The 25,580-nt window shown below is 39.7% G+C and overlaps 1 protein-coding gene and 1 long non-coding RNA gene across 10 annotated transcripts in view; one reads left to right on the forward strand and one right to left on the reverse strand.

The window, feature by feature from the left end:
* ZMAT4 (zinc finger matrin-type 4) overlaps positions 1-25,580 on the forward strand; it is a 337,657-nt gene that overhangs the window by 107,832 nt on the left and 204,245 nt on the right. For all 9 annotated transcript variants that reach the window (XM_038559976.1, XM_038559978.1, XM_038559979.1 and 6 more), the window contains one exon: positions 8,085-8,174. In XM_038559976.1, the coding sequence (XP_038415904.1) occupies positions 8,085-8,174 (90 nt within the window). The remainder of the gene's footprint in view (positions 1-8,084; positions 8,175-25,580) is intronic.
* On the reverse strand, positions 22,845-24,776 carry LOC111090279. The gene is made up of 2 exons (XR_005371426.1): positions 24,688-24,776; positions 22,845-23,178 (listed from the first exon to the last, which is right to left on the reverse strand). It is a non-coding gene; the product is annotated as an uncharacterized LOC111090279 (long non-coding RNA).

Here is a 25,580-nt window from a genome sequence, read left to right on the forward strand (position 1 = left end):
AACTAATATACCTTTGTATGTTAATTATACATGAATTAAAAAGGAAGATGGCAGCCCAGGTGGCTCAGCCATTTAGCGCTGCCTTCTGCCCAGGGTGTGATCCTGAAGACCCAGGATTGAGTCCTACATCGGGCTCCCTGCATGGAGCCTACTTCTCCCTCTGCCTGTGTCTCTGCCTCTCTCTCTCTCTCCATTTCTGTGTCTCTCATAAATCAATAAATCAATAAATCAATCTTAAAAAAATAAAAAGGAAGATTTGGGATCTGTGTGTATGTGTGTGTGTGTGTAACAGAATGTTACTCAGTCACAGAATAATGACATCCTGCCATTTCCAACAACAAGGATGGAGCTAGAGGATATCATAATAAATGAAATAAGTCCGAGAAAAAACCAAATACCTTATGGTTTCATTGATATGTGCATTATAAAAAACAAAACAAAAAAGCAGACCCATAAATAGATGAAACTGGTGGTTGCCAGAGTGGAAGGGGACAGTGTGTTGGGCAAAATGGGGGAAGGGGAGTGAGATGTACAGGCTTCTAAGTATGGTATGAATAAGTCATGCAGGTAAAAGGTATAGTGTAGGAAATATAGTCGATGGTATTGTAATAGTGTTGTAGGGTGACAGAAATTTTAAAAACTACATAAGAAAAATTGAAATCGACTGTGATCCATGATAAGCAATGTTAACCCTTTGGTATATTTCTCCCTGGAATTTTTCTATGTGTACATATACTATATATATATATAGTATAAAAATGGCATCATTTATATTCTTGTTTGAAAGTGACTTTTTCTTGATATTATTTGATAGATTTTTAAAATGTCATTGATATTATTAATGTATTTGATGATGGCAGTTTGGTAATCTATCATATAGATATAATGTTTATTCTTCTCACTTAGGATATCTAATTTATTTTCTCAATTTCACTATTATAAGCAAATGGCAATACATGTTTTTGCTTCCTTAAAATCAATTCATAGAAGTAGAATTATTGGATTGAAAAGTTTTTCTGTTTTGAATATATATTGCAAAATTTCTTTTTTTTTTTTTTTTTAAATTTTTATTTATTTATGATAGTCACAGAGAGAGAGAGAGAGAGAGGCAGAGACACAGGCAGAGGGAGAAGCAGGCTCCATGCACTGGGAGCCCGATGTGGGATTCGATCCCGGGTCTCCAGGATCGCGCCCTGGGCCAAAGGCAGGCGCCAAACCGCTGCGCCACCCAGGGATCCCTATTGCAAAATTTCTATACTGGAAGCTTATATCAATTTATATGCCTAGTAACTATGTACAAGAATCTTCATTTTCCTGTATCTTCACCAATATAGGTATATTTATTTTGAAAATATTTGTTCTTTAATGGTGAAAAAATATTTTTTATTTAAAAATTAAAAGGTAGAATTTGGATGAACTTGTTATATATTTTAGCTATTTGCTTTTCTGAAATTCCTATTTATATCTTTTTCCTATCTTAATATTTTTAAATAAATTTGTTAGAATACTGTATCTTAGGTATTAAACCATTTTATTTTACATCTTACAAATATTTTTCCTATTTTATGGTTTACCTCTTATATGTATTTCAATTAAAAACATCTATTTTTAAAAGCTATATCTATCAGGCCTTCTTTTGCTTTGCTGTTTAGAAAACTTCCCAATGACAAAGTTAGACATAAGTTTCTAGTTTTCTTTTGGTTCCAAGTTATTGGATCTATTTTGGGAGTTTTTTATTCTATTTGCCCATTTGTTCCGATCTTTCATATGTAAAATCTCCAGTATCATTTTTTTTCCACTTCTTTATCCGATCCCTCTCCTTTCTAGGAGTGTCTCTATGTTGACTTCTACACTGATCTGCAGTACTGGTTCTGCTTTTGTACTGATGTGAAAGACATTCAAAATTAAACCATGATATTTTTTATGTCCTTTTTTATTAACTCAGACAGTACATCCTTATTTCAATCAGCTGTCTTATCTCATCTTTTAGCTTTCACCCTCAGTCTGTATTTTCTTGAATTAAATGAATGAAGCATGTGCCATTTAAAATATACTTCTATTTATTGTAGGAAATATTTTGCAAATAATTGCTTTATGTCTTTTCCTTGAGAGTTATCCAAAGTCTTCTTTTCTATTACAGAAATTTTTCCTAGGTGCTACCAATCCTTGGCAGAATAGAGGTTATGAAAGGCCTCCTATTTGTCCCTAGTGTGTGAGGATTGGCTTTTGATCCTTTCATGTTACCGCTGAAAGCTTGCAGGTTTTCTGATCTGATCCATTTGTAGGACCATTTCTGGAGGTCTGGAACGTGGGTCCTTGGGCAGTTCCAGCAGAGGAGATTTATTTCTTCCTTATAGGGGATGTTTCTCTTTTGAGATCTTTAGTTGACCCATCTCCGACTCTAGATATGGGGGGTTTCTGTATCGAGTCTCTTTCCTGTGATAATATGGAAAGATGCCTCACTCTGGAAAAGAGTCCCAGTCATCATAGGGTATATCCAACACTTGGGGTTTTCTCTTTGTTTTATCTATACTTAACCTTGACTTCCTAGTGAAGTTGTGCTCTGGCTTTTTTAGGGCTCAGCCCTGGAGCTCTCAACCTGGAAGTGCTATGTGAGACTGTACCAGAATGCCTTCTCCTTCCTGAGGGATGGAGCCCGTGTCTCACATTCACCAGTCATTCTCAGGTAGCTGAGGAGTTAGACTTTGGTATTTGTTGTCTTTCCCTTAATCAACTCTTCTTCACCCTAGAATGAGTATAAACAGCTCAAAATTGGTGACATGTGAGAATCACTTTTCTGTAATTATCAGTATTTCAGGTTTTCCCTTTCTCTTATACTCTTTGGCTTATTTTAGCTGGTTTCTGGAAGAGGTATAATTAGATACCTAAGATGAAATAAAATGGTGAAGACTTAACTAGGAAATCAGGAATGGATCTTAAAGTTTATTTGAAATAACACCTCTCCTGCCAGCATCACAACTGTGATTTGAGGATAAAATGAGATGGTAAATGTCAAAGGACTTTGAAGGCTGTTTGGAGCATTATGCAAATATTAAGTTACTTTGTTATCTTTTCATTTTGTGAGACCAGAAATCAGTAGCCTTTTTGGAAGCAAATTTGAGTTGTGAATTTTTTAAGAGTATGTGATAATGGAAGATGGCTATTTAGGTGAAGCACAAAGCCATTCTATTTCAATGTGGTCCACCCCCTTCTTTCACACAATACTTCTGAAATAGAGGTTTGTCTTGTTCTTTATCCCCTCAAAGGGAAGGCTGGCCTGAATTTCCACTTTAGACTATTTCTTTGAGTGCCAGGAGATTGTTTCAGTCAAAGAAACTAATCTGCAGATGGGTCTGCCCCCTGCACAATGCCCAGCATCAGGGGCAAAGGCTTTAATTAAAATGGAAGAGTTGGTAATTTCTGGCCTATCTGGGAAGCTTAAAGTTGATGTGGTTTGAATGAAAGTAATGACTTTTGCTTAAAATGCAAATATTAATGCGAGGGCCAGGGACTGACTTTTGGTGCAAGCGAGAGACTGTAATTTCTTTTTCATGGCTCTTCCCTTAAAGAAATAGTCCTTTTTTTCCCCCTGAAACTCTGTAATATATACATTTAACATGCCAAGTACTTTTTTCTCCTTACATTTCCTTTAATTTGGCAATTAATCTTTTTAAACTCTTAAAAGCAGTGTGTATTTTAGGTATTCATAAATCTTTGAAAAAATCATAAGGATTTGTTTTTGTTGTTCATATTTATTTGGATGACATAAATGCATTTCAGAAATGGCTTTCCTTCCAGTTTGGTTGTCTGAATGGCATTTTCCCACTGTGCCTATAGTCTCCATTTATACACAGGAAGTGGAATGATCACATCGTGAAGAGGACCTATATTTACCATGGCTTTTGTATGTACCAAGATAAAGTTTTAAAGATTTTATTTATTTATTCATGAAAGACACACACACACAGAGGCAGAGACACAGGTAGAGGGAGAAGCAGGCTCCATGCAGGGAGCCCGATGGGACTCGATCCTGGGTCTCCAGGACCACGCCCTGGGCTGAAGGCAGCGCTAAACCGCTGAGCCACCAGGGCTGCTCCCAAGATAAAGTTTTAAAAGTTAAAGTAATGTGTATTGCTCTTGGGTTCAGTAGGCTCATCAAATCACCAAGTATTGCAGTGAAAATAATGATACATTTTGAATGTGGATAAGGCATTAACAAGGGTAGATGGAGATGTAGTCAATTATACCAGTATATGAATATACGAGTATAAAAGCATTTCAGATCAGTGTGCTTTTTTACTAATTATAATCATTATAAGTAGAAAGTATACTTATTGAGGAATGACAGTAGCTTGAGCATTGTGAAGTTATTACTTTAAGGGAAAATTTGTTGTAGAAATAAAGAACGAAAATCATCCATACTTTTTCTACCCTAATAAGTCATGCTTGTTTTTATTTTTCCTTTCTACTTCTTATTGATATCCTTACAAATATTTATATAATTTTGATCACAGTATATAAGCAATTTTTGGCTTAGCATTTTTCATTCAGCATTAATTATGTATTTTATGTATTTTATGTATTTTTTTCAATTTCTAACTGAACATAAGGACATCCAGTAGCTGCTTTAACCAGCCTCTTGTCAGACATATAACTGCTTCCCTGATTTGCTATTCCTGGTTAGGGAATGTGCAGTGAACATCTTTGCTCAAATTTAAGTTTAACTTTTTGTGGGAAGGTTTTTGTTTGTTTGTTTGTTTGTTTTTAGAATAAATTGGAAGCAGTGAGGTTACCATGCCAAATTTCAAGCAATTTCTGGTAGGTCAGGGGTGGAGAGGAGACCTTTGGAGGAAGACGCTTCTTGTAACTCAGTGTGTCCAGCCTTGAGGAAGGGGGGGAGGATGCCAGGAAGCAAGGAGAGGACTCACTAGCAGAGCTGCACCCTGCTGTGCCCAAGATTGGGAATCCGAGAAACCACCAAGGAGCCGACACCGATGCAAACACAGGAGGGTTTATTTACAAGCTCGACCTTGGGTCCAAGTGTACCCGACACGCGGAGCAGGGACTTGGACCCCGAGGTGGGTTTCAGCTTAGTTTTAAGGGCTGGTCTAGGGGACCTCCAGAAGGGCTGGAGCAATTCCTCAAGTTCTGTTTACATTTTGATATGGGGCCTTCAAGGGCATTGAGCTCTGTTCTTATTCTAATAGGGGCTTCCTGCCACTGGCTTGGGCTCTGTTTTTATTCTAATATGGGGCTTTCTAGGACGTTAAGCTGTAAGCTGTTTTCTTCCTGTAACTGAAGTAAGGTAAAGTTCAGTTCTTATTCACAGGGGCCTGGGATGGCTGTACTTGTGCTAACTCTGAACTTAAAGTAGAATGGCCTTAATTTTCTCAGCCTCCGCATGCCCCAATGTTGAAGGCTCCAAGGCCAAGGCAGGCGAGTTGTAGGGTACCTGGAAGCATTTTGCTACCAACCTTTCTCTTCATCAACCGACATCTTTTGGAAGTGGTGTTGGGTTTGGATCAGTCTACCTGAACAGGTGTGATTCCACACTCCTCTCACTGAGATGTAGACTGTCTTTAGGGTTTTTACTTCCTATTCTAAGTCAGGGTTGGCTTGTGGGCAGGGAAGGCTTTGAGTCCAGTCCCTGGCATCCAGGGGAAAAACAGCAGGAGGGCAGAGGCAATGGGGAAGCAGTTACATAATTAACTAGAATCCCTCCACCATCATTCCAGAATGAGGTGGGATTTTCCAAAGCTCTGTTTTTCTTCACCATACTCAAGGGCAAAAGCAGTACCTGGAGGGTGGTCAGTTCTTCCATCAAAACTGGAGGCTGGGTGAATTGGCAGAGAACAACAGGCCTTTAATGAACAAAATCTCTAATAAGGCTCAGATTTTAAAATCTCTTGTCACTAATGGCCTCACAGCAGAACTTAACATACGGGTTTTTAATAGTTTTGTCAAACTGCAATTAAATAACCTAGTGAACTCTGCCTTTGCTGAAAAGAATCTTAGTGAAGGGAAGAACTCCATCCACAAAACAGGCCACATTATGAGATTTCCTATTTTGCCATGATTTTTTTCTCTGGGAATCCAGGGCTTCTAGTAGACTGATGATATTATGTACTGTGATTCTTTCTTCTATGGTAACAAATGCAGCACTGAAAGCCCCCTTCAGCCACATTGGAGCTCTCACTGGTATCGCTTTGTCTTTTCACTAATTGCCTATCCATTGTGCTTTTCTCCAGCCCAGCCCCTGTGGCCATATTCAGCAACCTGCAGGTTTTTAAATGTTCTTTTTTTTTTTTTTTTTTTAAGTGTAGCAGTATTCTTCACTTTTCCACTATCCCTTGCTTCCAAAAAACCAACAAAACTAAAAAATGTATACAGATTTTAATAATCAGCATTTTTCTCTGCAAAAAAACCTGCACTAGTCTGCACTGACTGCATCATTCTCAAAAACATGCAGAAGCTGAATAGTGCTATTGAAATCATCTGGCACAGGTTCTCATAGGTCTCAATTTTGCTGTCCTACCAATCTCCCAGGCAAACAAGACTCCAGGTAACCTTTGATCACACCTTACAATGCAACCTAGAAATGGCTACAAATATATTTCAAAATCACACATCAATACTTTTACACATCTGTAATATCTTTCATGTTCCATTAGCACCTTTAAACCCATTTAAAGGCCTTAAAAGTATTCAAAGACTGTGTAGAAGCATGTTTTTTAGAAGCGCAATAAAGGAATGAAAAAAGTGATAAAGAGGAAAGCCTGACGGAGGGATTTATATCATATCCTGTGAACAAGTTGCAATTTGCTGTGTGTCCTCTGAAAATCACTTTGCCTTTGTGGCTAATCCATGAAGGCAAACCATCATGCAGGAGATTGGCTGGACCCCACGTGTAAGTAAAGGCAAAGTGGAACTAAGGCCTGGAAAAGAAGGAAATAAGCCCTGAGCAAAGGAAGGAGTTAGGGAATCAGAATTAAGTAGTGATGGGTTCAAGGAGAATTGATATCACACCACTTGTAGATTCTGAATTCAGGATTGGTGCCCTCACTGGTGAGATATGTTAAGCATTACATAGATTGCAATTTTTCATATGCACTGCTTCATTTAAATCTCACAGCAACCCTAATAAATATTATGTTCATTTTGTACACAGAGAAAATGAGACTCATTTTAGCCATAAACAAATTAGGCTGACTTGCTCAATATCACACAACAGAGAGTCACGGAGCTGCACTTGGGTTCTGAACTTGCGCTGCTGTTAGTACCCTTCACTTGGCCATTCTGCCTCAGGCGGCACCTGAGAAGTTAGAACTGCAGTATTCTTTAAAGGTGAGGGAAGTTCAGGTGGACTCTCAGTTGAGCAAAGGAGTAGAGGAAGGATAGAACTAAAATACGATTGAGTTCTTCATGCTGCACATAGATCCGTCCATAGGGGCCGAAACCCATAGTCCTACTAATCCTGCAGGAGGCGGGGCTTCAATCCTTCATCTGCTCTGCCTGTTGACATGCAGTTTGGGCTCTTATCAGTCCTCAGACTTGCATATGATATCTTTTGTTTGCTCATGACATCCGAGTCAGGAAAATCTCTTTTGATAGCGTCTTACTGAGGCTCCAACATGGAGAACCAGACAGAGAGACTTCTGTTGGAGATGCAATGTGTGCCGACTCCCGGAGGGCTTTGTCCCCACTTCCTTAGGGCAGGACAGCAGGAGTGTGAGACAAGGCAGGGGACCTAGCCTTCCATCACAGCCGATCCTTGTATGAGTCTGTCTGCTGATCTGTTCTTATTTTGAGGACAATTAAATATATTATTCACTCCAGGCTTTAAGTCCTGGAGTGCTTTTGCCTTTCTTTTTAAACTATCTTTTCTAATTCTGAAATTATGTTGGCTTTTTATAATTTGGGCAAGTCACTTAACCTATCTGAATCTTCAACTCACGTAATTTTCAGGAGACGTGGAAAGTGTTTTTAATGAAAGTACTACTTTGCGTTTGCAGTCACTGGCTATGTTTCCAAGGATTTAAAATGCCTTCTCTTTCATAGTGTCTGCTTCTGCTTTTCCTTCCCAGAGTCGAAAACATGCAAGCAAAGTCCGACTGTATTACATGCTTCATCCCAGGGATGGTGGGTGTCCTGCCAAGAGGCTCCGGTCAGAAAATGTGAGTATCTGGCACCATCTGATATCCTTAGATGATTTGTTCAGTTGGCTAAGAATTTTGTAGGGCTAGAGAGTAAAGTCATGTCCACCTTGGCAGGAAAGCTAAGGGAGTAGAGATAGTTCTTATTAAATACTACAGAAAATATTACATGTAAGCAAGTGTTTTTCCTTTTTCCTGCCCAAACTTGCCAGTATGGTGTTGGAGGACTTTGCGATGATTCTGTGCTGGGGTGGAGCAGAGAAGGAATATACAGAGGGGACAGAGGGCAGCTGGCTGAAGGGAGGCAGGAGTCATCAGAAGAAAAAGAGTAGGAAAGGTGGCCTAAGGAGAAACCCTGTGAGAAATATCAGATACTTTGCTGTTTACATATTTTAGTTTTCTTTTGGTGTATAAAACTGAATGCAAATTTGTTCGTTTATAATAAAGACTGTGCACATCTTGCAAATAAAAATACTCTGTTTTTAATCAGTGCCCCTCTCCCTGAGGGAATATTTACTTGGGAAGAAAATGACAATTAGGAAGTTGCTTTGAGGCTGTAAAGACAGAGCAAAGGGTTTACTTCAGCCAGGCCAAGGTAGGGACTAATGAAATAAATAATCCTTCCTCCCAGCAGGGGTTACTTTTCCTATTGAGTGGGTGTTCATATCCATCCATTGCAGAGGTCCTCTGTGATAAACACCACAGATTAAACAGGGATCTCTTGTCCTTTGAGTTCTGAGGAGGCTGCAGGTGTATAATTTATACCCTCCGCCCTCTCTTATGCTTGTGATCCCTTTCTCTTTCTGCTGCTATAGAGAATGCCAGTCTCTTTTCTGACTAAGAATTAATATATGATCATTGAAGAGCAAGCAGTATTTGCAGACTCCTTTGAGAACTTTTTCTTCTGGTTTATCATGGAATCTGTGTATCCTTGAAAATTTGGATCTACCAATGATGTGTTTATTAAATTGTTTTCTATAGATTTCTATAATCATAGTATAAGAGTAAATCAGTAAGCAGGAAAAGAAACATAATGAACTTACTTAAAATTTTTTTTTAAAAGATTTTACTTATTTATTTAGAGAGGGAGGGAGAGACTCTCAAGCAGACTATGCTGAGTGTGGAGCCTGATGCAGGGATCAATCTCATGACCTGAGCCCAAATCAAGAGTTGGATGTTTATCTGAGTGAGTGACCCAGGCACCTCCATAATGAACTTACTTTTTGAAGGAAATTATTGATGCTTTTATTAGGGTGTATGGTACATTTCAAAGGTGAATACATAATTTGCCTTAGGCATTTTGACATACAGGGTACAGCATGGAAGCCACCCCAGTTCCTCAGTAGGGCTGTGAAAGTTGATGTTTGTAATTATTTGGCCAACTTTCTTTTGTATGGACTCATACCTAAGCGTTGGAAGACTGATTATTAAAAAAAAAAAAAAAAAAAAGACCAGCCAGAGAGAGTGAGAGAACAAGAGAGAAAACACTTTGATACACCTGAAATTAATATAACATTGGGTTTCAGCCATACTTTAACTAAAAAAACTGAAAAAAAAATAAATAGAATTTTGACCCACCCCTGTAACAACTAACCTTGGAAACCAACCCATAAATGTATAGTAAGCAGTCTGGGAAGCCTATCTAAGTTGTTTTTTTTTTTTTTTTTTAAGCCTATCTAAGTTAAGCTTATAAGAGGTGAGACCACTGTCTCTAGTAATGATCCAGGAAGCCAAACTGTAATCCCTGAAATAATAGGCCCCAACTGGTTTGGATTTTCTTAATACCTGATAGCTTTCCTAATTTTTGTCTGTGCTTCCAATTTGAAACCAGTTAGAGAAAGCCAAATATGTACCCCTAATCAATCACATAGGATGTGTACTTCTTGTTTGCCTACCTATCATTTTTGCACATGAACAGCCTCCAGTCAGGGCACCCTTGAGGCCTCCCCTTTATTCTATTACAAAGCTTTCCTGCTTGTCTGTTTGCCTTTGAGTCTCCTCCAAATGCATGTGATGGTGGCTAACATCCTTGCTATGGTAAGTTCTGAATAAATAGCCTTTCTTTTTCCCATCTGGTTGGTCTTTGTTTATTTCCATGGGGTTGTAAAATGGAGATAAAAGGAACATCTAATGTACAGTTTTATCACAAGGCCCAAATGAGATAACTCATTTATTCAGCACTTAGTTTCCAAAGCTCTTTCTCCATGGATTATTATTATTGAGCCTCTCTCCACCAATACCCTGCTTCTTGGGAGAATGCAACACTCTCTTCCACTTGCCACTCCATCCTTGCCCATCCTCCCCATTGCTCTGCTTCCAGGGGCTGTGACAGTTTTGTGTCACAGTTTTACCTAAGAACAGTTTCATGGCTTCCCTGAATACCCAACAGAGTGAGTGATCTTCTGAAAATAGAGAAAACTTGTTGCTGAGTTTCCACATCCTGACGATACCTGAACCCTTGGGTGCATATTGATTCCTAAAACTGGTGGGGCTTATAATTAATGGCAGTCATCTCTTCCTCCCCACTTCTTAGCCTTCTGGGAATACATAGTAATTCCAAATTTACATACAGATGAACAGAAGTGCCTATTATTATTTCCAAGGTCTATTATCATTTCTACTCCAGGTCATTTGACCTTGTTTTTGTTGTTTTTCAAAAACTTAAAAATTCATTTCTGCCTCCTATCCTGGCATTCCCAGCTTTTTAAATTCCCCCTTCATATGCTTTACTTGTAGAATCCTCATTTGAACATTGATGTTTTTTTCCCTGAAATTGTAGAATGAGACATTTTCCTCCTGGGCCACAGAGTAAAATTAAATGTGAAATAAATTGTTATAGTTGATTGCCTTAGCGAAATTTTCTGTAATCCTGTGAGCATTAGAGCCAAAAAGGACTTTGGAGAACATCTAGTTTATTGAAAGTCTCAGGTTTTCAAGATACTTTTTAGTATCTTCTCACCTGCTTTGGGGGAAAAAAATCTACTTAAGAAACAATATTTTTAAGTAAAAAGATGATTTAGTTTTACTTTTATTTTTATTCTGTAAGGATAAGTAGCTACCAACAAAAATCACCAGTCAGTATTAAGTAAATAGTGTTTTTACATGAAATTAATAGAATTCCTTCTCAGTGGAGAAACTTGACATTTGGTTAGTGTGATCATGCTTATCACTTTTAAATATGTTTATGATTTCCTATAGGTCTGGAATATTCAATGGAGCTGAAGTACCCCCAAGAACTTTCATGGGTTCCTAAAATCCTAGGTTTCAGATCTGAACAACTCTATCTGATTTCATCCCATCTTGTGACAAAAGTGAAAATAAGGCCCAAAGAAGTACGATGACTTGCCCAAATTACTCAGGCCTGAGATTAAGACTGTTCTTGCTTCCCTAAATTCTATTCCTACTGCTGTTCCCACATATCTTGAAATTGTACCTTATATTTAGGCATTGAAGCCATTGCTGGGTCCAGAGCCAGAGAGCAGTGCTGTTCTGGGGCAAAGTAATAATAGCTTGTGCTTAGCAGGCACTTCCCACTTATATTCTAAATGTTTTACATACATTAGCACATTTAATCCTCACTCCTGTGTAGGGTAGGAACTATCATTATCCCCACTTTACAGAAAAGCAAGCTGAAATAGAGAAATTAAGTCACTTGACTCTGGTTACACCACTGGTAAGTGGCAAAGACAAGGCTGGGGAAATATAAAACAAAACCAGAGAAAATTTGTCTGGTGCTGCAAACTAGCTCACCATGTCACTTCCTGGTATAGATGGTAAGCATCAAGTAAGTGCTAGGGGGACAGAGAGAAAGAACCCAGACCCTTCCCCAAGAGAAATCAGGATCTAATTTGGAGAGAGGTCCAGTATGCAGTCATGTCTTCTACTTCAGCGTGATAGCTGGACAGGTGCTACCATAGTTGTCTCCCAGGGCATCATCTGGTACCCTGGAAGGGTCCCCAACCTCTCCTGGAAAAAGTTGCCTGGAGAAAGTGACACTGAACTGATTTTTGAGGGATGGGTGAGCCCTTATTCATGTGGGTGATTCTAGTGAATAAGGCGGGCAAAGGGCTCTTTTCTAAAAATTTTTAAGAAAGATTTTATTGATTGAGAGACAAAGAGACTCTGTGCCTGCGTGAGAGGGGAGGGGCAGAGGGAGAGGGAGAGGGAGAAGCAGACCCTGCTTCTCACTGAGCAGGAGCCTAAGGCAGGGCTCCATCCCATGACCCTGAGATCATGACCTGAGCCAAAGCAGCCCCCTCACCAACTGAGCCACCCAAGTGCCTCACAAAGTATGCTTCTGAGTGTGGAGTCAACACAAGTAATGTCTTCAGGGAAACAAAATTCAGAGGTATTTCTAGAGTGTAAAATGCCAGTGGGTAGCTGTGTTAGATTCCCAGGACTGCTGTAAAAAAGTACCACAAACTAGGTGGCTAAAAACAACAGAAATTTATTTTCTCACAGTTCTAGAGGCTACAAGTCTGAATCAAGGTGGAGGCAGGGCCTCCTTCTGGAGGCTCTGATTGAAGATCAGTTCCATGCTTCTCTCTTAGCTGCTGGTGGCTGCTGGCAGTGCTTGGTGTTCCTTGGCTTACAGCTGCATCAGGCCAATCTGCTTCTATTTTCATCTGGACTCTTCCTTGTGTGTGTCTCTGTGTGTTCTCTCCTCTTCTTAGAGAGACAACTGTCATTGGACTTAGAACCTGCTGTAATAATCCTGTGTGACCTCATTATAATTAATTAATCTGCAGAGATTTTCAAGTGTCACCTGTTCAAGGTGGATGTGAATTTGGAGGGCACAGAATTCAATCAATATAGCAGTGGAGACCAAAGTGAAGTGTGGGATGGTGCAAGAAAGGTACAAACATATACTGTGCATAATATTAGCATTTACTTTGTCAAAATGTTTTCTCAAGTGGTCTGCAGCTTAACTCATGGGCACTTCTCAAAGACAGATGTATTACCCATGAAAGCTGCATGCTTTGGCTTCCAGCTGTGTATTGAGAGGTAGAAGTAGGGATTTTGTCCCTGGTTTTGCTATGTTTACTAGTTTTACAGCTTTGTTTTGACTTTCTAAACCTTTATTGCTGTGGTTATAATCAGGGCCTGTAAACACTGCCCTGCCTACCTCTCAGAGTTGTTAAGGGACTCAAATAAAAGCTTCCTCTTTGTGAGGCTGCATGATAAATGGTACAGTGTGTGCGGAGACTTCTTTCATTGACTTTTTAATTTTAATTTTTCTATGCATTCCAATCTGTAGTCTCTACCATGCAATATACAACTTCTACAGTTCAGTTAGGGGCAGGCCTGCTGTTCTCATGTAGAACCCCTGAAGAGCAATTAGGACCCCAATAAGTGTGAGATCATGTTGACTTATGGGTCTTAAAACAAGAGTCAGAAATAACTGCTGGCCAGATGCAGGCCACTGCCTATTCTTGTGAGGTCTGCAAACTAAGAATGGTTTTTACATGCTTACATGTTGGGGGGGGGGGGCGGGAATCAAAAGAAGAATATATTATCATATGAAAAATACCTGAACTTTAAATTTTAATGTCCACAGATACAGTCTTTTTGGAACATAGCCACACTCAGCCCTTCACAGCTCTATTCACAGGGCAGCAGCGAACTGGGCTATTGCAATAGACTCCATGTCCCACAAGCCTTAGATGTTTCCCCTCCAGCCCTTTACAGAAAGTGTTTGCTGCCCCCTTTGTGAAGTGGACAGTTTCGGTGAAGAAAAGGGGGTTTGCCACTCTTCTTGTTGTGTGTCTTTCTGCTTGCAGGGATGATTCCTTTAAGACATTCCAGACTATCAAAGCTGCCTTGTCCTCTGTTCCTTTTGAGTTTTAGTTTGTTAGTAGCCAGCAGGTTGGAAGTTTTGACCAATAGGAAGTATCATTCCAAACCTCTGAAGAATCGACACCCTTGCTGTTTTGCTTAGGTTCTCTCAGTGCAGATAGCCTGCAATTTAGGAAGGAGTCATGTCATAAGAGTTTGTTTGAAGCCTGCAACATTGTGGAAGCAATAACAACTGGTTTCTTATGCCATCTACACATCAAAGCCACCTCATGGTAGATCAAAACTCTGACTTTTTTGAGGTAATCCTGATTTAGGATACTCATACTTGTTACTACAACTCAATAGTATGTCCTGCAAAGTCCAATATTTCCTCTCTAAACTGTACCCAAAAGTGGAATCAAAATTTTGTTATACAGATACACAGATAAGAATTTAAGTGAAAACAAACAAACAAACCCAGAAGTCCTCATTAATCCAAATGTGTGCATGGCACTTGGCTGTATATGACTCTCCGGGCCCCAGACTAGGGCTCTAGCTTAGGACTGTGGTTCTGAAACTTACTTATATCATAGTTATCACTTCTACCTAAAATCTGATCCAGAGAGGAGGAAGAAAAGGATTTCCCAAAGACAGCTATGAAAAAAATATATATATATTTTTGCCACAACAGGGGTAGTGCAGTGGGTCTTTGATTCTACTGTTGACATATCCTTAGATCATTCTCTTGTTAGCTGGTCACTAATTAAGCCCTCTTTATGTGTCAAGCTTTATGCTAAATACTTGATAGATATTTTATTTGAACTTTACAAATGCAAGTAGGAATCTTTATTGCCTCTATTTAAAAAGGGGTTAAGGAGCACCTGGCTGGCTCTGAAGAGCATGTGATTCTTGATCTTGGGATGGAGGGGTGGAGGCGGTGTTGTAAATTGGGTGTAGAGATTACTTTAAATTTTTAAAAAATATTCTTAAAAATTTTTAAAAAGGGGTGAAGACTGAAGCTTAGGTCAAATATCTTATCTAAACTCACAGATCTTGTGAGTGATACAGCCAAGATTCAAACACAATACAGTTTGGCACTAGAACTGGAGCTCTGTGTTACTATGTATTATTCATTTATTTATTTATTTTTTTAAGAAATGTTAATTGACTTCCTAATAAGAGTCAGGTACTATGTTGATTGCTGAGAATTTCATGGTGAAAGAAACAGATACAGTTGTTATTTAGAGTTTATAGGATAGTGGGGCAAGTGGCCATTAATTTTTAAAAAATCATTCAAATATATAAATGAAGGAAAGTAATGAAAAAGCATAGAATGGGGGAAATCATAGGTCTTTGGGATCAGAGAAGCCTTCCCGGAACACCTGATTGCTTCAGCTGTGACTGAAAGGTGGATAAGGATTAACTAGTCAAAGAGGCAAGGGGTAGGTAAAAGAATGCAGGTAGAGGGGACAGCATGTCAAAGACTCTGCAGTTAAAGAAATTACGACACACTTAAAGTAGAAAATGAAAGCCAGTGTGGCTGGTGTTCAGAGATGGAAGCAGGCAGTGATGTCAAATGCAGAGAAGGGATTAGTGGAGAGAGGAATAGAGGTGGATGATTGAGCATCAGGCTTTCAGGAAGCCACTGAGAGTATGGCCTTGAGTGAGGCTAATGGCAGCAACAAACAATGAGAAATACATAGATTTGAGGGATAATTAGGTTGGTAAAAATAGATCCACTGGATAATGGATGTGCAACAGAAAGAGATTTCTGAATGACCAGTTCAGAGCTTGCACTGAGTTGTTGCTGCCCCTCCTGCAGGCAAGGTGGTCTTCATCCTTAAGAGCACAATCCAGGGATCCCTGGATGGCGCAGCGGTTTGGTGCCTGCCTTTGGCCCAGGGTGCGATCCTGGAGACCCGGGATCGAATCCCACGTCGGGCTCCCGGTGCATGGAGCCTGCTTCTCCCTCTGCCTGTGTCTCTGCCTCTCTCTCTCTCTGTGACTATCACAAATAAATAAATAAATACCTTAAAAAAAAATTAAAAAAAAAAAAAAAAGCACAATCCAGAGAGCAGAAAGATCTGAGAATCAGGGAAGAAGATGAGGAAAACCCTTTCTCTAGGTTGTTCCATGTTGGTCCAGGCTGAGCGGAGCTAAAGTTGCATAGAGGTGAGTGTGCCTCCAGCCAAGCATAGAGGACAGCAAGAAAGAAGCATCTACTGTACTTTTGTCCTCTGTGTTTCTTCCCAGTAAAGGTTTTGTACTTTTTTTTAATGGTAGGGTGAGGCCTAGCCAGATGCCAGCCCAGGAGCTGGATCCCTCTTGCAAGGGCAAGAGGTTTGCTATGGGACCACTGATGTCCAAAGTCAGGACAGCATGCTGAATGAATTCAAGTCAGTTGCCAAGTGCAGGGGTTGGGGAGAGATAGCATCAGAACTCTGGTTTTCTGAATTAAGCCAGCAGGGAGTTTTTTGGAAGGCTTCTAGAGATAGATGATGTTGTCAGTGATTATATAATGTGCTTCCAGGAGGAGGACTGGGGTTATTTAAAGAGTTGGAATAACTCAGATGTGGTCTTAGGGCCTAGATCCAGTGACTTCCAGTAGGTCCAGTGTTCTTCCTTAGTTCAAAAAGCAGAGATGGCAAGACCCACAGTTTCAGACTTCATGAGGGCAGAGGCTTTACCTTATTCATCTTTTTACCCCTTCCCATAGAGGTAGTCCATAAATTATTGTTCATATTTTCATAATAAGATATTATCCTATTTTTCTTTAAAACAATTATGACTAAAAAATAGTTTTAATAAAAACAGTATCATTTGTATGCAAAGTCTTACAGAGTATTACCATGAGATCATATTTTAGTTATATCCCTATCAAAGTACCTTGTTAAAAGAAGATTTTGTGAAATTGGGTTTGTTCAGGAAAATCTGAGAGTTATGGATATTGTTTCTATGAGAATCTTTACCAGGTGCTTGGCTATATGTGTGGGTCATCTTCAGATAGGAAAAATGTAAGGACAGGGAGAGGATGTGGAAGGTCTTGATGTCACAGCATAAGCTGATCTCTCCAGCAGGTGCCTCTGGTGGGGACCCACGTGTTCTGTAACCACCTTGCTCACTTATTAGCTGCCCTCTCACTGGCTGCTCTGTGACTAACTGTTGCCTGTCCTCTCCTGTCTGCCCTGGAGGCTTGACCCTATTTTATCACAAATCAAGGCTGTTTGTACAGGAGTTGATGTGTAGCTAATGGAGGTAAATGTCCTTCCCATATTCCCACCCAATTTTCGCTGTAAGAAAAAAGGAAACTGGTAGTCAGGAACTTCTCTGGAGGACCTTTTGGCATTATCTCCAGGGTAAACGGGTAGATCATACTTACTGGGCAACATAAAATATGGAAGAGTAGAGGTCAAATGCCTGAGCATGTGTCTTTCACTTTGCATAGCAAATGGGCTCTTAAAAATGAATCAAAATATGTTTTTGTTTAGGATAGTGAGAATAAAAGAATTCTGGGGACCATAGACTTCACTAACTTCAGCTTTCAGCTGTCAGTCTATATATTGGCTTTCCTTTCTGTGGAGCTAGCAGGGCTGGGCAGGAACCTCTAGACACAGCTTGATGGCTCACTAGCATGTGGCGGGCGGCCAGGTGGGTTCTTCTGCTCTCTTCTCTGTCTGCTGCATTTCCTCTTTTCAGGTGTCTGCATCTCAAGCAATCTTTCCTTTCTCAATTCTTTCCCCTGATAGATTTCCTTTCTTCATATCCTAGTATTTCACAAAATGTAAGTTTATTCTTCTCTTAAATCCCAACTCTTTCCTGAAAAAATTTTACCACTCACTTTTAATCAAACGTCTGCCCTTTTGTGTCTGGGTCCATTTATCTCCATCTCTTCCCCTGCTGCAGAAAGGGGTGTGAGAGGATCTTGCCTCCCTTCTTCCCTTTGTCCTACACAGCACAATGAGTCTTTACTCTCTTAAGGCTATGTCATAAATCATGCCTGCTGTCTTCCCATTAGGCGACCCCATGTGCCTATTCTGTTTCTCCTTAGTAACCTCTGGGCATTCCTCACGCTCCAAATATTATTCTTGCAGAACAAAGAAGTCTGTTTGCTTCACTACATTCTGGTTTGTGACTGTTTGGCTTTGTTTAGGTTGATGTGTTCTTTTAAGAATATATATTTTTTCTTCTTGCCCTAGAAGCAGCCAAGGGTTGTGCCATTAGAATACAAGATACATTAATAACTTCGTGTGACCTGGATTTGGTGCAGGTAATGCTGAGACAATGATGAATGTGCCCTGATAAACACCAGAAAGCCTTGAGAAAAATATATTTGAAAAATAGGGATGATGCACTGAGTTCTACTAATTTGAAGTAAAATGTCTTTTTGGACTTGGATCCAGCAAACCTGTTTCATGCACCTGGCCTGTATCACAGATGATACTGGGAGCTCCGTGTGTGTGGTCTTATGTAATTTTCAGAAAATTTTATCATGTGAGCATTACAATGCCCATTTTGTAAATGAGATAAAGAAGGTTCAGAGAGGAAAGAAGCGCATGTAACTAGAGGTCATCTGACTTTTGGGCCTTTTTTGCCCATCAGCTTTGATGCATTGCATTTCTTTAAGAACATGCTTTCACTTCTGCCTAAGCCATTTCACATATTGGTGACATGAGTAGTGCTAGGTCCCTGTAGAACAGTCTTTATGGGAGTGGCTCAAAGAATTCTTCCACTCAAGGCTCCAGCAGATTGGGGCAACGTTCACGGGGCCATCCTAATCATGTTCTTTTTTCCCCCTCAGGTCCTTACTGGGGGTTGATGGCCTTACACATATTGAAAATCTGTAAGGCAGATACTATACGGTACCACTTGATTCAGTGTCATGTAAAGGAATGAGCACAGGCATTGTGAACTGCCGTGGGATTGAATATAGCCTCTAATTCCTGCTAGCAGAGTGACCTTTGTCAAGTTCTTGATCTTTCTTAGACTTCGTTTCGCCAACTGAAAAATAGTGGGAACAGCCCATATATTCCATGACTCCCATGAAGAATGAAAATGATCATGAAAACATAAGGAGTAGGGGGCATAGAGCATGGAGGGTAGGTGTTCAACAACTGTCACTTATTTCCCTATCTAAAGCACTGGGTAAGAGTGACATTCTTTCTGATACTGTCAGAATCATATACTGTCTGATACTGTCTGATCAGGGGAAAACACACAACAGACCAATTAGAGTGAGCTGGTGGGGAAATTCATCAGTCTGTATTCAAGGATTAAATGCTGCTGGGAGAGATGTTTTCTATAGAAGCTGTAAGTAATTGCCAAGGAACTAGAGAAACTGAGAAAATATTGCAGTGTTCAATAACATTCTTGTTTTAAAGAACCTAAACTAATACAAAGAGGGAAAAATATGGTGTTGGCATTAGCACCTCGGGGTTTGCTTGGAGGAACATGTATGTCTTGTCATTCCTTGGCTATTATCCAGCACCAATATTTCAGTCTAGCTGGAAGAGAGTCAGATATTTGGAACAGCCCCGGGTGACAGCGCACGTTCCCCTCAGCCACATGCACAGTGCAGTTGCTCATATTTCCCTCCCTTCTGCTCACAGGTGGCGTTGTTCAGTCATGGCACAGTGACTTTAATAGATATTAAAAATGTGGCTGTTTGAGCGTGTCATTCTTGAAGCCCCATTGAAACTCTCTATGGAAGCATATGTGAGTGAATGTGGTACAGGGCCATTACTTACTGCAACAGGAACTGTTCCTCTTGATCTGTGACATTGAATAGCCAAATAGTCTTGTAATCATGTATAATTTGTCTATTAGTTTTGTCTTTTTGCCAAGCATAGTTAAAATTGTGTAGGGAAGGAGATTATTTTTATTGTGAATTCCTGATGGAAAAAAGGCATTTTTCTTTAGTTATTAACTTGGTTTTTCAGCTGACCTTTAAAGGAATGTCTGTGACTTTAGATACTCAAGAGCTGGGCAAATATTATCCTCCATATAATGTAAATAGTCATTATAGTTTGGGATATAAGCACTGAATGTATATCATAAGATATATATTTTTTAATTTTTGAGATTTTATTGTAAAGGAAAAAATCTTGTTTTATTGGTGCATTGAGTGATGGTTGACCTTTTCTAATTAAATTTCCTCTTCACATTTCAGCTGTACATAATTCTAGAAGGTCACTGGTTGGTATTAGCAACCCCAGAAATGAATGGTCATGATGTCACATCCTAGAATTGACAAATTAGTTTGTTTGATTTCTCATTATGCAATTGTATCCATTGCTGTAGTGGAGGATGGAAACATTCAAGATGAATTTATGACTGGAAATTTTCTGGAAACCAAGACATGAATCTTTAGTGTGTTTTTCCTGCTCATCCCTTTTTCCATAAAGATTTTTATTTTTATGTTTTTTTGCATTGTGACATGGCATCTTGGACATCAGTTCTCTGCTTTCATGGCTAATGATGCAAAAAGGAGAGAAAGAGAAATAAGGGGAAGAGAAAAAGAAAAAAATGCTATCAAGGCAAAAGTAAAGTTAAATTGTAACCAATGAATATCTGAGCCTGGAAGGGATTTTAAGGCTTCTCAACTCAAGTGTTGTCACCTAGAAATCATATTGAAAACTGTTGTCCTGTCTGCATTTCACTTGGACTTCAAGAAAGGTTGAGAGATCTTAGATGGGTCATTAATCGTTTATGGATTATTTCTTCCTTTGGACCAAATGACCAGTAGTTGCTTTCTGATTTTAATTAATCATGATTTAAATATTCTCTGGAAACCGATATTATGATTCATAAATAAACTAGATCATTGGATTGTTTGTAATTTCAAATATTTATTTTATTTTGTAACACAATAATTATCCACGTAATTCATTAATAATTGCTTTGTGCCTATTCCAGGCATAGAGTAAGTGGTGAGCAAAACCAGACCCAGAGTCCTTGCCTTCAATTGAAATGGCAACTCTAATAAACACTGTGCTTGAGTGAGCATGGTGCTGAGAGAGATCATTCAGATGAGGTGACCTATCTGGGAATTGAGGGACAATTTCTCTGAGTAGTGATTCCTCAGTGGCATCTGAAGGGTGCACAGGCAGTAACTGGGTAAAGGTGTAGGTGAAGACCATGCTAGGGAGAGGGACCAGCATTGGGATATAAACAGAAGGCAAGCATGACTAGGGAAGAATACAGCAGGTGTGATAGTAGAAGAGGCTAGAAGGGTCACGGGTAGGAAGCAAACCATTGAGGTTTTTAGGGGAGGTGAGACAGTGTAATTCATCATCCAAACGGGCACATCTCTAAGTGCGAAAGGGCACTATTAATATGAAACTAGAACAATGGGTGTAACTCCGTGTATAAGATGGAAGACTCTACTTAAAAACCATTTTAAGAAGTTTTGGGTTTTATTTTAAGTACAACCAGAATCCACTGAAAAGTTTTAAGCCAGGAGAATAAAATGATCAGATTTGGCTTTCAGAAATCATTTGACCCCCATGTTCTTGCAGCATTATTTATGGTAGCCAAGATATGGAAGCAACCCAAGTGTCCTTCAATGATACATGAATGGATAAAGATGTCACACACACACACACACACACACACACACACACACACACACACACACAGGAATACTACCCAGACATAAAAAAGAATGAAGTCTTATCATTTGTGATAATATGGATAGACCTTGAGGGTATTATGCTAAGTAAAATAAGCCAGACAGAAAAAGACAAATACTGCATGATTTCACTTATAACAAGTGAACAAACAAACAAATGAAGCCCAGGCTGATAGACACAGAGAATAAATTGATGATTGCTAGAAGGGAGAGATGCGAGTGAGCAAAGTGGATGAAAGGGATCAAGAGGTACAAACTTCCAGTTATAAATAAATCATGGAGATGTAAGTACAGCATGGGGAATGCAGTCAATAATATTGTATTAACATTGTATGTTGATAGATGGTAGCTAGTTTTACCGTGGTGATCAGTTTGTAATGTATGCAAATGCTGATTGATCATTGTGCTATACACCTGAAACTCATATGAAATTGTATATCAGGTTTTCTTCAATAAAAGTAAATATAGAAATAAAAATCACTGTGTTGCAATGTGAAGAAAAGGCTAAAGGACATCCCAGAGGGGGAGTGGGTGGACCTGTTAGGTGTCTGTTGTAGAGGTTTAGGGGAGTTAGAAGTTAGTAGAGATAGGAAGTAAGCAGATATAAAGGAAGTTAAAGTTAATATCACCAAGGATAGAAACTGATTGCACTAAAGGCCCTAATTTGTTTCTCCCTCTTTGTATCCACACCTTTTGGTAGTAGCCTCCCCACTCGACTCAGGGCTTAGCTAGGAAATTTGCTTTTACCAGTGGACTGGGAGCAAATGCATCACAAGCAAAGCCTTGAAAAACATGCATGCATTGCACTTGGACTCTTGATGCTCTTGGACTCTTGCAAGCAATCTGGGCTAGCTGATAGGAGGATGAAAGAACATGTGGAAAGAATCTAGGCATCAGTGGAGGCCATCATAAATCTGGAAACCTAGCCAGCACCAGCCAAGTGAACAGCTGACTGCAAATGTGGAGAGCAGGTGAGCTTGGCTCAGACCAGAAGAACCACTCAGCTGAGCCCTGCCTGAATTGTTGACTTTGTGAATCATGGAGTGAGATAAACAGTTGTGGTTTTAGACTATTACATTTTGGCATGGTTTGTTACATAGCAGTAGATACAGAAGGTATTCATTGGAAGAAGACCATGGAAGAGCACCAGTTTAGTTTAGACATGCTGACTTTGAGGAAGTGACATCAAATGAAAGTGTGTTGTATAAGGGAAGCTTAGCTGATTACTGTCAAAGTAGTGATAGAGGATAAAACTAGCTTAAAACAAAGTTTTGTGCATTTTACTATTGTATGTTCAATACAGCAATACTGAATGGTCTATTTTTATTTCCTCAAGAGGGGAATTGAGTGATCAGCACTAACAAATATCAAATGTCCCTTGATTTTCTTACTTTCTGGAACATGGAGTTGAAGGACAGTGGTTCTGATGACCTTAGAAATGATATAGGATAAGCCCATTCTCTGTCCAGAAGTGAGGCACTGTTGCCTGGCAGCTCTGGCTCTGGGCACAATTGTAAAGTAAGAGGCATGCTGCCTGAAGTCCTCCTTCTATACCTTCATTTCCTCTGAGGGCCACTGTGCTTGAGTCTCAGGCACTCTTCACTTCTTTCTCAAAGCCTTCACCTGGAAAAGGACTTTATAAGTTTAATTCGTACTAAGGTGCAAATGACTGATAAGCCTAAGTCTTTAGTGTTGCTCAGAACACTAAATATTTTTTAGTTCTTTTTAAGAAATGAGGAATAATAGACATAGAATGTTATATTGGTTTCAGATGTATAATGATGATTCAGTATTTGTAGATATAGTGAAATGAATGATTCCACAATGAATCTAGTTAACATCTGTTACCATATATAGTCACAGATTTTTTTCCCCCTTATGCTAAGAACTTCTAAGATCTATTCTCTTAGCAACTTCCAAATATGCAGTATGGTATGTTAACTATTGTCACCATGCTGAACATTGCATCCCCACAATTTTATTTTATAGCTGGAAGTTTGTAACTCTTGACAACCATTATCCACCTCACCTACCCACCACCCCTCACGTCTGGCAACAACCAATCTGTTCTGTGTATCTACAACCATGTTTTTGTTCATTTGTTTTTAGATTCCACAAGTAAGTGAGATCATATGGTATTTGTCCTTCTCTATCTGACTTATTTCACTTAGCATAATGCCCTCAAAATCTATCCATGTTGTCACAAACTACAAAATTTATTCTCTTTTAAAAAGTATTATTTATTTTAATGAGAGAGCACACGAGCGAGCATGGTGGAAGGGGCATAAGAGAGGTAGAAAGAGTTTGAGGCAGACTTCCTGCTGCATTCAGAGCTAGTCAGGCTCGATCTCATGACTCTGAGATCACAAGGTGAGCTGAAACCAAAGAGTCAGATGCTTAACCAACTGTACCACACAGATGCCCCTAAAAATTTATTCTTTTTATGGCTGAGTAATCCTTTCTGTGTGCATATCTCATGTACCACTAAATCTTAAACAAGAAGAAATTTCTCTCTGTTCTGAAAAGTGCAATAATATGAGTGCAGTGAAGATGTTTTAATATGCCACTTAGTTGGAATATACTCTGCAATTTGCTTTTATATATTGAAAATAGAACCCCATAGTCATAGAATTGTGGACTTTTAGGTGTTTTCAAATCTAGAATAACCACACTTCCATGGACTTACCTTTTATCTCCATAAAAACCTGTTTCCCTTCTTATATTTCCTTTTATGATTTAATAGTACCAAACTTATTCCATTTCCTCAGGCTGAAAACTATTGAATTACACTTGGCCCCACTCACCTGCCACATCCTGATCCTGGGATTCAGCTCTGTCTGACACTGTTCACCTCATCTCTGTCCCTTTCTGCTATTTCAAAAGGATATCAAGCCTTCATCAACTCCCACTTGGCTTGATGCCTCTGCCTCCTGACCCTTGTTCTAAATCTCTCTTGTCTTCTATCCAGCCTGGAAATGTCACCAGAATTGCCTTTCAATGTCTAGATCTGATCTTGTCCCTATCCTCTGTGTACAGCTGTGATGATGTACTTTCTTGTAGGATAAAGCCTAAACTTGACGACAGAGTACCCATGGCCCCTTCTGAGGGCTGCCAAACCAGGACTTGACTTACCTGTTATTTTTGCTTGAAATTACATAGAAATTGTAGGATGCAAAGGGCAAAGACTGACCAAATGATTTCACTCACCCTTCATTACCAGCCAAATGCGGTGTCCATAGTTCTATGCCTCTGTCTGAAGATGCAATTCTAGAACTCTACGAGGGACCTATATCCAGGGTGGGTGTTGCTTGGTCATTCAGTTGGAGGGACACTTGTGGGTTATTGCTAATCAGTTCTAGGTGACTTCCCCACAGAGGGGTGCTGGAGGTGACAGATGGATCAGACCCCATGTACTCTTTTACTTAGGACAGAAATGGCAGGCCCTTGAATATATCTGATCACATTTATTTTATCTCATTTGGGACACTGATGAGCAAGGTGTCCCTCTATTTTATAGAAGCATATAAGAAATCAAGCATTATGACTAAACCAGCTGGGGACCCACAGATGGGTCTTGCCCCATGGCCTCTCTTCTACTTCCTCACCCCATTACCTAGCTCCCACTCTTGAGCAGGGCTGTCTTCCATCTCTGCTGGCTGGGGTCCCAGAGTTCTTGGAGAATCTGCATAAAAAAAACCTAAGACAGTAGACACAATCTGTGAATCAATCCCTTCAGCTTCCCTTGAGAAAGAGACATCTAACATGCAGTGCCAGGGAACCTTCAGTCCCAGGTATGGGGTTTTCTCCAAAGAGTCCCTTAATGGGCCTTCATTATCCCATCCCAGTCAACCTTCTGGACTCAGATCCTGGCGTTTACCCAGATGGACCCTAAGATCGTGCCAAACCAGATACTCTTTATTCACTACAGACTAGGATTCATCACTAGCCTTTTATTAAAGCTGTTCGCCCTCCAGAATAAAAGCCTGTTCTCCCCCTTTCATGCCTTGAGAAGCCTGCTTCTCATT

Source organism: Canis lupus, chromosome 16 (genome assembly GCF_011100685.1).
Source record: "Canis lupus familiaris isolate Mischka breed German Shepherd chromosome 16, alternate assembly UU_Cfam_GSD_1.0, whole genome shotgun sequence".
NCBI classification, from domain to species: Eukaryota; Metazoa; Chordata; class Mammalia; order Carnivora; family Canidae; genus Canis; species Canis lupus.